The following is a 15,429-nucleotide window of genomic DNA, read 5'->3' as shown; positions in this document are numbered from 1 at the left end:
CTGTTCCATTATTTCAAGAGAAACTGCTCTTGCTAAAACCAAGAAAGATACCCATGTTGCTAAAACCACATTTCCACATGGCACAAGACACAAAAGAAAAATCTGGCAAATTAGACTGCTTCAAAATTAAAACTTTTGTGCTACAAATGATACCTTCAGGAAAGTAAAACAACAATATACAGAATGGGAGGAAATAGTGGCAAATCATAAATATGATTATATGTGGAGACTTGTATTCAGAATATAAAAAGAATTTTTTTAACTCAACAATTAAAAGACAACTAACCCAATTTAAAAATGAGCAAGGAATTCAAATAGACGCTTCGCTAATGAAGGCATACAAATGGCCAAAAAGTACATGAAAAGATGCCAAACATCAGTAGTCATCAGAGAAATGAACATCAAAACTAGAATGAGACAGCTCTTCCACCCACTAGGATGGATAAAATAAAGACAGACAGAAACAAGTGCTGAAAAAGTTGGAACTCTTCATGTACTGCTAGTGTGAATGTAATGTGGCACAGCTGCTTTTGAAAAGTTAAGCAGTTCCTCAAAAAGTTAGAGTTACCATATGTTCCAGAAATTCCACTCCTAAATGTATGCACAAGAAAAAATGAAAAAATATATCCACAAAATTACTCATATACAGCTGTTCATAGCCGCATTAGTCACAATAGCCAAAACATGGAAGCAGCCCACATTTTCATAAAGTGAAGAACAAATAAGCAAAATGTGGTATATCTATATAATGAAATATGATTCAGCAATAAAAAGAAATGAAGTACTGATACATTCTACAATATGAATGAACCTTGGAAACATCATACTAAGTGAAAGAAGTCAGACAAAAAAATGCCACACCACATTTTGCATGATTCTATTTATATGAAATATTTGAAACAGGAAAATCCACACAAACATAAAGTGATTTCCAGAGGCTAGGGGAAAGTGGGATGAGGACTGAATGCTAATGGGCATGGGGTTTCTTTCAGAAAGAATGAAAATGTTCTAAAATTAGATTGTGGAAATCTTTATACAACCCTGTGAATATAATACAAAATATTAAATTGTACACTTTAAATGGGTGAGATTTATGATTTGTAAATTATCTCAATAAACTCTTAAAATATCACAGAATCTTATATAAGTGTTTAATATCTACACTATTTTTAAAGTAAAGCAGTAAAAAAGAATGATGCAGCATTTTGCATGGCTAAGAGCATGAGTTAAAAGAATCAGATAAATACAGTTACTAAATAGTCATCAGGTTTAGAACACTAGACTAAATAATGTAGGGAGAAGAGTAATAGATGACATGATTCTCGACCTGGAAGAAACTACAATCTACATAGAAAGATTGTGCCGAGACTTTGGATGACATCATGGTTTCCAAAGCAGAAATATTCCACGATAGCATAAGTCTAGAGATGGCTTCATATTTATAACATTCATCTTCAATGGGTCAAAGCTTCTGTTCTTCAACTGTGTTCCCCTCAATTCCTTTGGTTTCTATGTAACGACATCTAAGATACTCTTCCTGCGACTATGTTCTACTATAACCTGGCATACAGCAAGTATTCAATAAATAGCTACCAAATGAATGAATGAATGTGTTTTTTTTTTTCCTTTGGGCTTTGGAATCTTTTAGATTCCTGAGTTCCTAAAATTATACCCTATGGCTTACACCGTTGAGTTAAGGCCAAATAGACATCTGAAAGTAAAACAAGAATATTTAAAACCAAAGAGAGAAATACAGAAATTGATACTCTGCAAATTGGGTATGTAACTGTTTTGATGACAGGGCAAAGAAATGACTAAAGCCAGTTATTGGGAGAACAATTTCAAAAAAGGAAGCTTTAAGCACATTCATGACATACTCAAATTTTTAATCTGGTAAAGTATGTAATATATAAAATACATATTTAGCCTTCAAACTTAAAAGTCAAACCATTCTTATATACACCTTTTTAAAAAGTAGTTTTATAGCCTGTAGAGTTTCAGAAAACTGTTATTAGCCATGATTGTCAAGTTCAATATGCAGAAGAATAATTTGAAGAATGCGGAGTTTGGATCACTTGTATAAGAATACCCTAGAGCACCTGTAAAAATTCACATTTGTGGGCTTCAACTCGGATTTACTGAATCCAAATCTCTTGGATTAGGACCCAGAAATCTTTGATTTTAACAGACACCCCCATGTGATTCTAATGCAAATAAAATAATACACCACCATTTGGGAAATACTTATTCAGGTCATTTATATAGCCAGCTAGAGGATCTACTATCAAAAAGTATGCCTCCAGGTGTTTCTTCCATTCCTCTGAACTTACCTAGCCTTCTCAGAATAAATGAAATCAAATAATAGATATTTAATACCTATGATATTTCCTGTAATACAACTCTTTCAATAATTTCACCTTACAAAGTGTGTGTTACTCCCAAGATATAAAACTTACCCGTATGATTTTTTATTACAGGTTGACTATCCCTCTTGCAAATATCTGAAATCTGAAATGTTCCAAAACCCAGAACTTTTTGAATGTCAACATGATGTTCAAAGGAAATGCTCATTAGAGCATTTTGGATTAGGGTTGCTCAACTGTTAAGTTTAATGCCAATATTCCAAAATCTGGAAATATCCAAAATCTGAAACATTTCTGATTCCAAGCATTTTAGATAAGGGGTACTTAACCAGTATTACAAAATCAAAAGGCATGGGTAAACACAGAAAATATATAGGAATTATATAAAATCTCTACTCACACTATGTGTAAGGATTTGCAAAAGAAAATTACCTGATAGAATTATAGATGGCCAGTGGGGTTTGATCATTTTCTTTGGCTATTCTCATCATATCTAACACTGCCATCCCAAGACATTCTTCCTGTGTTTCATGAGTCACAGGTACTTTTATCCATCCATGCACAAAATCATGCCGCCACTGAAACCAGAAATTTAGAAGGAAATGTCTCATCATAAGTTTCATTAACATGTTTTAATCTATGATTGTATTTTAATCATAATTTTCAGAACATGTGCATTTACAAGCTACAAATTGGCCAGGCTCAGCAGCTCATGCCCGTAATCCCAGAACTTTGGGAGGCCAAGGCATGAAGATCACTTGAGTCCAGGAGATTGAGACCAGCCTGGGCAACATAACAAGATCTCGTCTCTACAAAAAATTTAAAAATTAGTCAGGCATGGTGGCACACACCTGCAGTCCCAGCTACTCGGGGGGCTGAGGTAGGAGGATCTCTTGAGCTATGATCACACCACTGCACCCCAGTCTGGGTGACAGACCAAGACCCAGTCTCTAAAATAATAAATAAATAAATTCCTCCTTTAATTTTCATTCATTTTGCAATACAATTTTAATAAAAGTTCATTTGCAAATGAAAACTGATTTACACTGGGTTCCCAATTACAAAGTACATACAACATTGGCCTATTTCATTGCATATATCTTCAATTTATATGTTCTACATAAAAATTACCTAAATTAAAATAGATATTACTGAATTAAATATATACTGAACTCCAATTATGTTGGAAGCATCATACTACAAATGGTGTTGGATACAAAGAAATAGCCATGTGCCCCATAACAATGTTTTGGTCAATGGCAGACCACATATATAATGATGGTTCCATAAGATTGTAATTCTGCATTTTTACTGTACCTTTTTTATGTTTATATATGTTTAACTACACAAATACTTACCATTGTGTTACAATTCCCTACAATATTCAGTATAGCAACATGCTATATAGGTTTGTAGCCTAGAGCAATAATAGGCTATACCATATAGACTAGGCATATACTAGGCTATACCATATAGGTTTGTATAAGTACAATACATGATAATCACAGAATAATAAAACTGCCTAATGACTTATTTCTCAGAATATATCCCCATAAGTAAGTGACACATGACTGTATAAGATGTGGTCTCAGTCATCAAGGGGACCAAAATTTAGCTTAGAAGCTAAACGGAAGCAAATAATTATAATGCCAGACATGATATAGGAAGCACCACACAAAAGCTCCTTCAGGAACTTGGAGACGGTTAAGATTATATTCAGTTGGAGTAATCAAGGAGGGTTTCATGGAAGATTTGAAACTTCACAGTGTGTTTAAAAATAAAGAAATGTATGATGGACACAAAACAGGGTAAAGAAATAGAAGGAACAAGACACACAAAAAAGCACAAGGTATGTTCAGATGCATAAACTAATTTGATTAGGGACTGAAGTTTATGTGAAGAAATAATGTGGGTTAAAACCTAGAAAAGTAAGTTGGGGTCAGACTGCAGGTGCCCTTGAATGACCTAATCCTAGAAACTATGGAGATCTATTTTCATCATGTCTCTTCCATTGGTAGAGTAGTAGCAATGATAGAAGTGCTTGAAGAAAATAAAGTGTATGCAGAGAGGCTCTTTAAGAGGCTGGTGTATGGCTCAGATATGAAATAATAAGGATCTGATCCAGGAAACATAAGATACTAAAAGATTCTGAAAAAGGCTGATACTTTATTAACTATGTATTGTATAAAGAATGAAGAAGAGAAACACAGAGGTTCTAAGATTTTGACCTGAAGGATTTAGGAATACAGATAAATCAGACTGAACATGTAATGGGAGAAAGAAAAAGAAAGCAAAAGTACAAATATTCTAAACATAATACCAATTTTCTTTGTAGAAAAAAGGTAAGAGCCGTATCACCTAAAATAACAATGTGAATCAAGGTTTTAAACTGGACAAGAGAAATATAGGTCCTTCTATATTCTACATCTGTATTTCCCTTCTTTTGATGTTGATAACTTGTCTCACGAACTTAAAGCTTTACTGGAACCTTTTTAAACTAATTTTATTAAAAGAAACATATATTCAAAAGTATATTTGCTTTTTTATTAATAAAATATAGAAGATATTTTCATATAAGAAAATAAACTATTAAGAAGCACACCATCATATAATCAGTATTAACCAAAACAAAGGCCTAAATGTTGCTAATACAAAATTAATTCAGGGTAGGAGATAGATTTTTGCTCAGTTTTAAACACTTATTTCACTACACTTTTGAGAACAGGCAAGTAAGTTATACTGTTTAAGTAGAAGATGATCAATGACTTGGTAGATTCTTTTTAATAGCTTGCCTTGGTTCCATATAGAACTAGCAGAGAGTCTGGACATGGTGGCTCACGCCTGTAATCCCAGCACTTTGGGAAGCCAAGGTGGGCAGATGACAAGGTCAGGGGTTCGAGACCAGCCTGGCCAACATAGTGAAACCCCGTCTCTACTAAAAATACAAAAAATTAGCTGGGTGTAGTGGCGGGCACCTGTAATCCCAGCTACTAGGGAGGCTGAGTCAGGAGAATCACTTGAACCCAGGAGGCAGAGGTTGCAGTGAGCCGAGATCACGCTATTGCCCTCCAGCCCGGGCAACAGTGGGAGACTCTCTTGTTGCGGGAAGTCAGAGACCCCAAACGGAGAGACCAGCTGAAGCCGCGGCAGAAGAACATAAATTGTGAAGATTTCATAGACATTTATTAGTTCCCCAAATTAATACTTTTATAATTTCTTATGCCTGTCTTTACTCTAATCTCTGAACATAAATTGTGAAGATTTCATGGACACTTATCACTTCCCCAGTCAATACCCTTGTGATTTCCTATGCCTGTCTTTACTTTAATGTCTTAATCCTGTCATCTTCATAATCTGAGGAGGATATATGTCACCTCAGGACCCTGTGATGATTGCATCAACGGCACAAATTGTTTGTAGAGCATGTGTGTTTGAACAATATGAAATCTGGGCATCTTGAAAAAAGAACAGGATAACAGCAATGCTCAGGGAACACCAGAGATAAGACTTCTGGCCGCAAGTGAGCAGGACGGAACAGAGCCATATTTCTCCTCTTTCAAAAGCAAATAGGAGAAATATCGCTGAATTCTTTTTCTCTGCAAGGAACATCCCTGAGAAAGAGAATGTGCCCTGGGGGTAGGTTTGTAGACGGCCCCCTTAAGGTGTGCCGTCTTTTATGGTCCAAGCTGAAGGGATGAAAAAAGCCTCGGTCTCCTGTAGCGCTCCCAGGCTTATTAGGACGAGGAAAATTCCTGCCTAATAAATTTTGGTCAGACAGGTTGTCTGCTCTCAAACCCTGTTTCCTGATAAGATGTTCTCAATGACAAATGTGTGCCCAAAACTTCATTAGCAATTTTAATTTCGCCCCATCCTGTGGTCCTGTGATCTCACCCTGCCTCCACTTTCTTTGTGATATTTTATTACCTTGTAAAGTATGTGATCTCTGTGACCCACACCCTATTTGTGCACTCCCTCCCCTTTTGAAAATCGCTAATAAAAATTTGCTGGTTTTACGGCTCTGGGAACATCACGGATCCTGCCGACATGTGATGTCTCCCCCGGACACCAAGCTTTAAATTTCTCTCTCTTATACTCTTTCCCTTTATTTCTCAAACCAGCCAAGACACCTAGGAAATAGAAAAGAACCCATGTAACCATCGGGAGCAGGTTCTCCCGATACTCTGTCTCAAAAAAAAGAAAGAAAAGAACTGGTAGATAACAAATTCTGCTCATGTGGATATTCTGTGGAACTCATGACCAAAAGACAATAAATATATGAAAAATTAGTGATAGCAATACTAAAAACATAATCAACTATTCACTAGAGAAAAGTTACAAATGGAAGAGTCTCAAATGCCAAAACATAATACTATTCCTTAAATATTATAGTATGTACCATCAAAATTTTCATTTAATTAAAACTACTGAAAATTTCAGGCCAGGTGTGGTGGCTCACACCTGTAATCCTAGCACTTTGGGAGGCTGAGGTAGGAGGATCATTTGAAGCCAGGAGTTTAAAACCAGCCTGGACAATAGAGCGAGACCCCATCTCTACAAAAACAAAACTAAAAAAATTAGCCAGGCATAGTGGCACACACCTGTACCTAGCTACTCGGGAGGCTGTGAGGCTAAAGCAAGACAATCACTTGAGCCCAGGAATTCAAGGCTGCAGTGAGCTATGATCCTGCCAGCCTGGGCATCAAAGACCTCCATCTCTACAAAAAAAATAAGAAAGAAAACCTCCTCATCTGAGTAGCAGACAAAATTTGAGCTTAAGAAATTTACATTGCAGTATTAATGTTAGGCTAAAGTAGCTGAATGAATAGTTTGGGAAAACTTGGCTTATAAATGGGACTTAACTAGCCTGCCCCCAAAATAAACTAGCTCTGCAGGACAGGTGAATAATATACCCGTAAAAGCAACAGAAAGTTGTAACCTCATCATATCCTATTTTCAAAAGGCTATTCTCAGAAGCCTCTCTCCATCCCCCCCTCTTTTTATAATGGCTATAAAGATAAAGGAGCTGTATAAAAAAGTAAGTTGGTGGTCAAATGATTTTCAACAAAGGTGTCAAGGCCATTCAATGGAGAAAAGACAGTCTTTCAACAAATGGTGCTAGGAAAACTGGATATTCACAAGCAAAAGAAGTTGGACCCTTACCTTACACGATAGACAAAAATTAACTCAAAATGGACCCAAGGCCTAAATGTAAGAGCTAAAACGATAAAACTCTTGCAAGAAAACAGAAAGAAAGCTTCATAACATTGGATTTGGCAATGATTTCTTGGATACGACACCAAAAACATAAGAAACAAAAAAGAATAGATAAATTAGAATACAGCCAAATTTAAAACTTTTGTCCACCAAAAGACAAGTAACAGAATGAAAAGACAACCTAGAGAATGGGAAAAACTATGTACAAATCATGTATCTTATAAGGAGTTAAGATCCAGAATAATAATTTCTACAATACAACAACAACAAACAAACAACCTGATTTAAAAATGGACCAAGGACTTGAATAGACATCTCTGCAAAGAAGATAAACAAATGGCCAACAAGAGACATCTCTGCAAAGAAGACAAACAGATGGCCAACAAGCATATGAAAAGATGCTCATGATCACTAGTTGTTAGAGAAGTAATGCATCAAAATCACAATGATACCACCTCATACCCATAGGGATGGCTATTATCAAACAAAGCAAAGCATTGTTGAGGATGTTAAGAAATTGGAACACTTGTGCACTGCTGGTAGGACTGAAAAATAGTACAGCCACTACAGAAGACAATGTAGCAGTTCCTCAAAAAAATTATAAATTTACCATATGATCCAGCAATTCCACTTCTGGGTAGGTATCCAAAAGAACTGAAAACGGACTCAAGGAAATATTTGTTTACCCATGTTCACAGCAGCAACCCACGTATCCATCGACAGATGAATAAGTACACATATGCAATGAAATATTGTTCAGCCATAAAAAGGAAAGAAATTCTGGCACATGCTACAACATGGATGAACCTAGCAGACATTATGCTAAGTGAAATAAGCCAGTCAAAAAAGGACAAATGCTATATAATTCCATTTGTATGAGGTACCTAGAAAAGGCAGATTTATAGCCAAAAGTAGAATAGTGACTGCGAAAGGCCATTGGGAGTGGGAAATAGAGAGTTATTATTTAATGGGTATGAAATTTCCATTTGGGAATATGAAAAATGTTCTGGAGATGGATGGTGGTGATGGTTGTACAACAATGTGTTTGTATTTAATACAACTGAACTGCACACTTAAAATGGTCATTTTTATTATATATTTCTTAACAAAATAAAAATAAAGTTTGTTGGTCTCATACCCCAATAGAGAAATATTTTTCCTTTTGTTGTTCATAAACTGAACTAGCCTTACTAGGCTTCTTCTCGGAAATGCGAGCCATGAGGATTTGTGGGCTTATGTCCTACAATATTAGCAAATCGGATTTAGAACTCCTGATACCTTGGAGATACCAAGTGCGTATTTCTACCCAAGAGCACTAATATATTTTCTTCCTTTAGTTTCTATTCATACTAGTCTAGCAGCACATAAAAACAAGTTATTTAATGACAAAATATTTCAATTACTGTTTAAATCAAGGTACTAGAGAAGAAAGCATTATGAAATACCAACACAATACCAAAATTTGACATAACTGTATTAGTGAACAAATAACTTGAATATAGCTCTTAGACTAAGTATCAACATCCAGTCACCTTCCTATAAACAGCTACACAAACTATCATAGCTTATTTTTTATGTAGCCCACATCCTCTACAGTTCATTGTCCATTGTGTAAGCCTGAAATTATCCAAAAATTTTTTTAAAACCCTAAAGAAATGTTACTAATATTTTAGCCACATATGCCTATATGAATCATTCTGTAAATAAACCTCAGTCTATACCTTGTGAAATCCTTAAAATGATCTAAAGTCCTAAAAAAAAAAAAAAAAAAAAGAAATTCAAAAGGATCAATCCAAAAAAAACTTTATAAAATAGATTCTATTATCCATAAACCATGGGATTAAAAACTAGTGATAAAAAGACTCAATTTTGTTACTTCTCTGCACCTGCTGTGCAAGACAGAACTGCAATTTTCCCATATGTGAAGTTTTTCCTGATTAAGTGACTTACTAAACAGCAAAATATTTATCATTTAATACATATACAAGTAAGATAGTATAATCATACCTGAGCAAAGAGGTAAGACATGACAAAGTCATCAAGAAGAGGAGCTTCAGCACCTCGAGATATTCCATGCCGATAGGCTCTGTTGCTGCCGCTGCAATACCAACGAGGAAAGTAAAATCTACAAGATAATAAAAACATTTGGTCAGCTTCCAAACAGTTCATATACAAACATACTATCTATATATAGTCACCTACAGCATACTGAAAGGTATTATCCCATACTTAGAAAACACAGCTAACAGTATTAAATATAAATTCGAGACAAAAGGATATGTGGATAACACTAATATAGGCAGAAAGTACAAGAAATGTAAGTGTAAAATCAATATACAACCTCCTTCAGTGCACAAAATGTAGAAGCAATAAGAAACAAAAAATGTAGAAATAAAACCTTAACAAAAAGTAAAAACATAATTTAATCCAGTAACACCAGTAGAGAATCTGAAAATGCTAATTTGGCATAAAAACAAATAATTGCTTCTTTGGAGAAATAGAAGTTAAAAACTTGTCCTTCAAAGAAACAAAGAATACTCTATATTGAGTCTTTTAGTAACACCTTTATTGAGATATAATTCACATGCCATAAAGTCCACCCACTTAAAGTGTAAAATTCAATGTTTTTAGTTTATTCATAGCATTATACAAATATCACCACACTCTAATTTTAGAACATGTGGCCTGTCTACCTTCTTTCACTCAGCATAATGTTTTCACGGTTCATCCACATTAGAGCATGTATCATTACTTGATTCCCTTTTATTGCCAAATTAATATTTCATTGTATGAATATACCACTTTTTCCGTATCCATTCATCGCCGGACAGACATTTGGGACTGTTTCTATTATTTTGCTATTGTGAATAATGCTGGTATGAAGAGTCATGTACAAGTTTTTGTGGATATATGTTTTCATTTCTATTGCATATATATCTAGAAGTAGAATTGCTGGGTCATATGGTAACTCTGTGTTTATCCTTTTGAGGAATGGCCAAACTGTTTTCCAAAGTAGCAGCACCACTTTACATTCCCAACAGCAATATATGGCTTCCAAACTAGTCCAAATCCTCTAACACTTGTTATTTTTGTCTTTCTGATTTTTGCCATCCTTGTAGATCTATGATTATCCCATTGTGGTTTTGATTGGCTTTTCTCTAATGACCAATGATGTTGGGCATCTTTTTAGGGGGGGGGGTTCATTTTTCTTTTCTTTTTTTTTTTTAAAAAGCCCCTAAGTTGTATGGCTTCAAAAGAGCATCAGAGAAACGTAAATGCCATTTCTGTACACTTGGTAAAGCAAAAACCAGATTCACGGCCACCGCCCTGGGCACGGCCTCAAGCTGACCCGCTGGGGGACCGCCAGCCAGTCCAGAGCCGCCCCCAGGCCCCTGCACATACACCTACGGGGCTGAGCCGGGGGCTTTAAGGCATTTTGTCTGCGGCTGCTTGCCGGGTGGCAGAGCACAGAGACAGGAAGCCCCCTGCCCGCGCGCCCCCATGCAGCAGAGCCCAGGGGCCGAGCAGCGCGACGCCGGCCGGCCCACCCGCCTCAGGTTCTGAGGGTCGGAGCACAGCCTCCGGGAACAGGTGCCTCGAGAAGCACCCTCCTAGCAGGGCCCACCTGCCCCTCGCCGGGACGAGGCTGGGAAAGGCTGCAGTGGCCGTGACTGCGGCGCCTGAGCTTTGGTGCAGCATTTTGGGTGCGGAGCTGGCTTCAGCCGCGGCCCCACCCCTCCCTTCCCCTTTAGTTTTGGGGAAGCCTGGGGCACAGCCTCACCCCTGGCAGCAATGCCTGTGTACCTCCCAGGTGGGCCTGGGCAAGATGGCCCCACAGCACCACTCCAGGCCAGGCCTGCCCTCCCCTCCAGAAAACGGCCTTTGGATCGAGGGAGAGAAGCTAGACTTTATGAAGCTAACGGGGGCGGATGGCGGGGCTGGGGCCGGGGCCGGGGCCGGGGCCAGAGCCAGGCCTCAGCCCTGAGGGCCTCCAGGATAGCACTACTCACTTCAGCGAAGAAATGGAGGGGCAGGGTTGGGGGTAGAAGGGGTCTTCCCCCCCAACTTTTTTCCTTGTTTTAAATAGTTAATGCTCTTGGAGGGGCGGACTAGACACAGGTATAGAAATTTTGGCCAGTTTTATGTGAAGGAAGTGACCCCTCGTCTACGGGATGGGGCCACCGGCCGAGACAGGCGCAGGCCCTTAAGTCTGCGTCCCGGCTTCCAGCCAGAGTCTGGCCCTGGGCTGCTGTGGGTGGGCCCCAAGGGCCTCACACAAGCTCACGCCCCAAGGGGCTGCACGGAGAAGATTCAAGGGGAAGAAACAGCAGCATTTGGTTTCATCGCCCACCTCCATCTCTGCAGGCGCCGTGATAGGCGCGGGACTGGCCGGCCATGGGGTCGTCCACATTCAGCTCCCCATTGGTGGAGGTCAGCACCTGGTTTTTGCTGTGTGGCTGATCTTTGTCCCAAAGCTGAGGCTGGGAGGGTTGGTTGGTGTGGACGGTGCCGATGGGGGTCGCCAAGGGCTTCCTGGGCCAGTGGTACTCAAAGTCGCACATGAAGCCGCTTCGGTCAAAGAGGTCGTTGGAGAGGTCCACAGGTAGTCACAGTCGGGTTTCTCGAAGTCCAGGCGCTGCACGTAGTGCAGGTATGTGGCCATCTCCTCTGGAAAGTTCTAGCAGAGCACTTCGATGGGCGTGGTGCGCTTGGTGTTCCCGATATTCTGTACCGCTCATGATCGTGTCGGCCTTGAGCCCCTGCCAGGGGAGGCTGCAGCACAGGAAGTACATGAACATGTGGCCCAGCACCTCCAGGTCACTGCAGTGGCTCTGCTCCTTGCCCAGCTGCATGTTGATGTTCATGTAGCGCGCCCTGCCTGTCAAGCTCTTGTGCTCACGGTACGGGATGTGCTTCTTGGTCTCAAGGCCAGTGTACCCCTTGGCCAGCCCGAAGTTGATAATGTGGATGGCGAGCTGCCGCTTGGTCCCCGGGCGCCACACCACGAAGTTCTCGGACTTCACGTCCTGGTAAACGAGGCTCTTGGTGTGCACATACTCCATGCGTGCGATCAGCTGGATGGCGATCGGGAGCACCGTCTTCAGCGTGAAGGTTGAACAGGTCCTTCAGGCTGGGCCCCAGCAGCTCCAGCACCATAGCATTGTACTTCCAGCACAGGCCGAAGTAGTAGGTAGTAGACCTGAGGGGCGCCCTCAGTGGCGCTGAGCCGCTTGTAGAACCAGTACCCCAGGTGCAGCTGTGGGGCCCGGGACTTCATCAGCTCCAATTTGACAGCCACGTATTTGTTTGTATAGAGATCCTTTCCTTGGCTCTGCCATGGCCGGGCCGCAGGCAGTGTCTGGGCGGCCGATCAGGCTTCAGCAGCGCGGCGCGGACCCCCGCTCCAGCCCTTCTCCCACTTCCGCTCGGGCTCGGACGCCCACTTGGGCCCTGCTCCAGCTCCTGTACCGCCTGGGCCAACCTCCGTATGTTCCGGGCGGGAGGCGCCTGGCATGCCACACTCCCCTGAGCCCGCTCTGGGGCCCGCCTGTTGGGCATTTTTACATGCTTATTGGCCATTTGTATGTCTTATTTGGAAAAATGTCTATTCAAGTCCCTTGCCTACTTTTTAGATTAAGTTGTATTGTTGAGCTGTAAGAATTCTTTTATATTCTGGAGATAAGACAGTTATCAGAATGTATGATTCCCAAACATTTTCTTCCATTTTGTGGGTTGTCTTTTCACATTTTTGATAGTGTTCTTTGACGCACAAATGTTTTTAACTTTGATAAAGTCTAACTTAACTATTTTTCTTGTCACTTGAGCTTTTGGTGTCACATCTAAGAAACCACTGCCTAATCTAAGTACACAAAGACTTGTGTTTCTTCTTGGAGTTTTAATAAGTTTAGCTCTTATATATAGGCCTATGATCCACTTTAAGCTTTTTTTTTTTTTTTTTTTTTTTGTATATAGTGTGAAGTAGCTGTCTTACTTCATTATTTTACATGTGGATATCCAGTTGTCCCAGCACTATTATTTAAAAAGACTATTCTTTGCCCATGAATTGTCTTGGCACCCTGATCAAAAATCAGTTACCATCAATGTTAGAAATTATATTGAGACTGTCAATTCCTTTCCATTAATCTGTATATTCATCCTTAAGTTAGTACTACATTGTCTTGATTACTGTAGTTTTGTAATAAATTTTGAAATTAGGAAGTAAAGTCTTCAAACTTTGTTCTTTTTCAAGACTGTTTTAGCTATGCTAAGTCCCTTTGCTTTTATATAAATTTATGATTAACTTGTCAATTTCTGCAATAAAGAGAGCTAGGATTTCAGTAGGAATTGCACTGAACATACAGATCAATTAAGGAGTATTGCCATATTAAAAATATGAAGTCCTCTATAAGATATCTTTCCATTTATTTAGGTGTTTCCTTAATTTCGTCCAATAATGTTTTATATTTCTCAGTGTATACATTTTACACTTTTTGTTAAGTTTATTCCTAAAAATTTGTTATGCTATTGTTAATGAAATTTTTTAAATTTCATTTTTGCATTGTTCGTCTGTGTATAGAAATACAACTGATTTTTATATATTGATCTTCTATTCTGCAACTGACCTGAGCTCATTTATTAGTTCTAATAGTTTTTTATTAATTCCTTGGGATTTTTAATATGCAAGGTCATGTAATCTGTGACTACACAATCATCCTTTGGTATCTATGCAGTACTAGTTCCAGAACTTCCCACACATACCAAAATCTGCAAATACTCATGTTCCTGATATACTATTTGCATACAACCTGTGCACATACTTCAGTATACTTTAAAATCTCTAGACTACTTATAATATCTAATACAATGTAAATGTTATATAAATAATTGTTATACTGTATTCTTTAAGGAATAATGACAAGAAAAAGTCTGTACATGTTCAGTACAAGCATAACTTTTTTTCCATATATTTTCCATCTGCAGTTGGTTTAATCCATGGATGTGAAACCCATGGATACAGCGGGATGACTATAGTTTTACTTCTTATTTTCCAATATAAATGCCTTTTATTTCTTTTTCTTGCCTTATTTCCCTACCCTGAATCTACAGTATAGTGTTAAATCAAAGTGGTAAGAGTAGCTATCCTCATCTCATTCCTGATCATACAGAGAAGGCATTCAGTCTTTCACCATTAAGTACGCCATTACTTTTGGATTTTTTTATAGATGCCCTTGAACAAATTGAGGAAGGTCCTTGCCATTCCTATTGTGTTGAGATTTTTTATAATGATGGGATGCTGGATTTTATCAAATACTTTTTCTGTGTCTATTGGGATGATCATGTGGTTCTGGTCATTTATTCTATTAATATGGTATATTACACTGATTGATTTTTGGAAGTTGCACTAACCTTGTATTTCCTGGGATAAATCCCACCTGGTCATGGTATTTAATATTTTTGTAAACACACTGAGCATTCCTAATCTGAAAATCTGAAACCTGAAATGCTCCAAAATCCAAAACCTTTAGAGCACTAACCTGATGTGCAAAAGAAATATTCATTAGAGCATTTCAGACTTTAGATTTTTAAATTAGGTATGTTCAACCAGTGTATACTTTGCAAATATTCTGAAACTCTGAAAAAAAATCCAAAATCCAAAACATTTCTGGTCGCAAGCATTTCAGATAAGACATATTCAAGCTGTATTGCTGGATTCAATTTGCGAGTATTTTGTTGATTTTCTACCTACAACATTGGTCTGTAGTTTTTTCTTCTAGACATCTTCGTCTGAATTTGTTATCAGGGTAATACTGAACTCACAAAAATAGTTGGGAAATCCTCCTTCCTTTGCTAT

At 38.6% G+C, this 15,429-nt stretch overlaps 1 protein-coding gene and 1 pseudogene across 6 annotated transcripts in view; both read right to left on the bottom strand.

Moving 5' to 3' along the window:
* The window catches only part of JAK2 (Janus kinase 2), a 155,847-nt gene that overhangs the window by 81,764 nt on the left and 58,654 nt on the right, over nt 1–15,429 (bottom strand). For 4 of the 5 annotated variants that reach the window (XM_031654210.1, XM_031654213.1, XM_031654212.1 and 1 more), the window contains exons 4-5: nt 9,585–9,702; nt 2,796–2,941 (exon numbers count right to left, since the gene is read on the bottom strand). In XM_031654210.1, the coding sequence (XP_031510070.1) occupies nt 2,796–2,941; nt 9,585–9,702 (264 nt within the window). The remainder of the gene's footprint in view (nt 1–2,795; nt 2,942–9,584; nt 9,703–15,429) is intronic. The other variant, XM_021927509.2, reaches the window with a different exon arrangement.
* On the bottom strand, nt 10,761–14,061 carry LOC103878365 (annotated as a pseudogene). The gene has a single exon (XR_638535.3). The product of XR_638535.3 is annotated as a casein kinase I pseudogene (transcript).

This window comes from Papio anubis, chromosome 13 (assembly GCF_008728515.1).
Source record: "Papio anubis isolate 15944 chromosome 13, Panubis1.0, whole genome shotgun sequence".
NCBI lineage: Eukaryota > Metazoa > Chordata > Mammalia > Primates > Cercopithecidae > Papio > Papio anubis.
The sequence above is the reverse complement of the archived record's forward strand: the minus strand, read 5'-3'. Positions and strand labels throughout refer to the sequence as shown.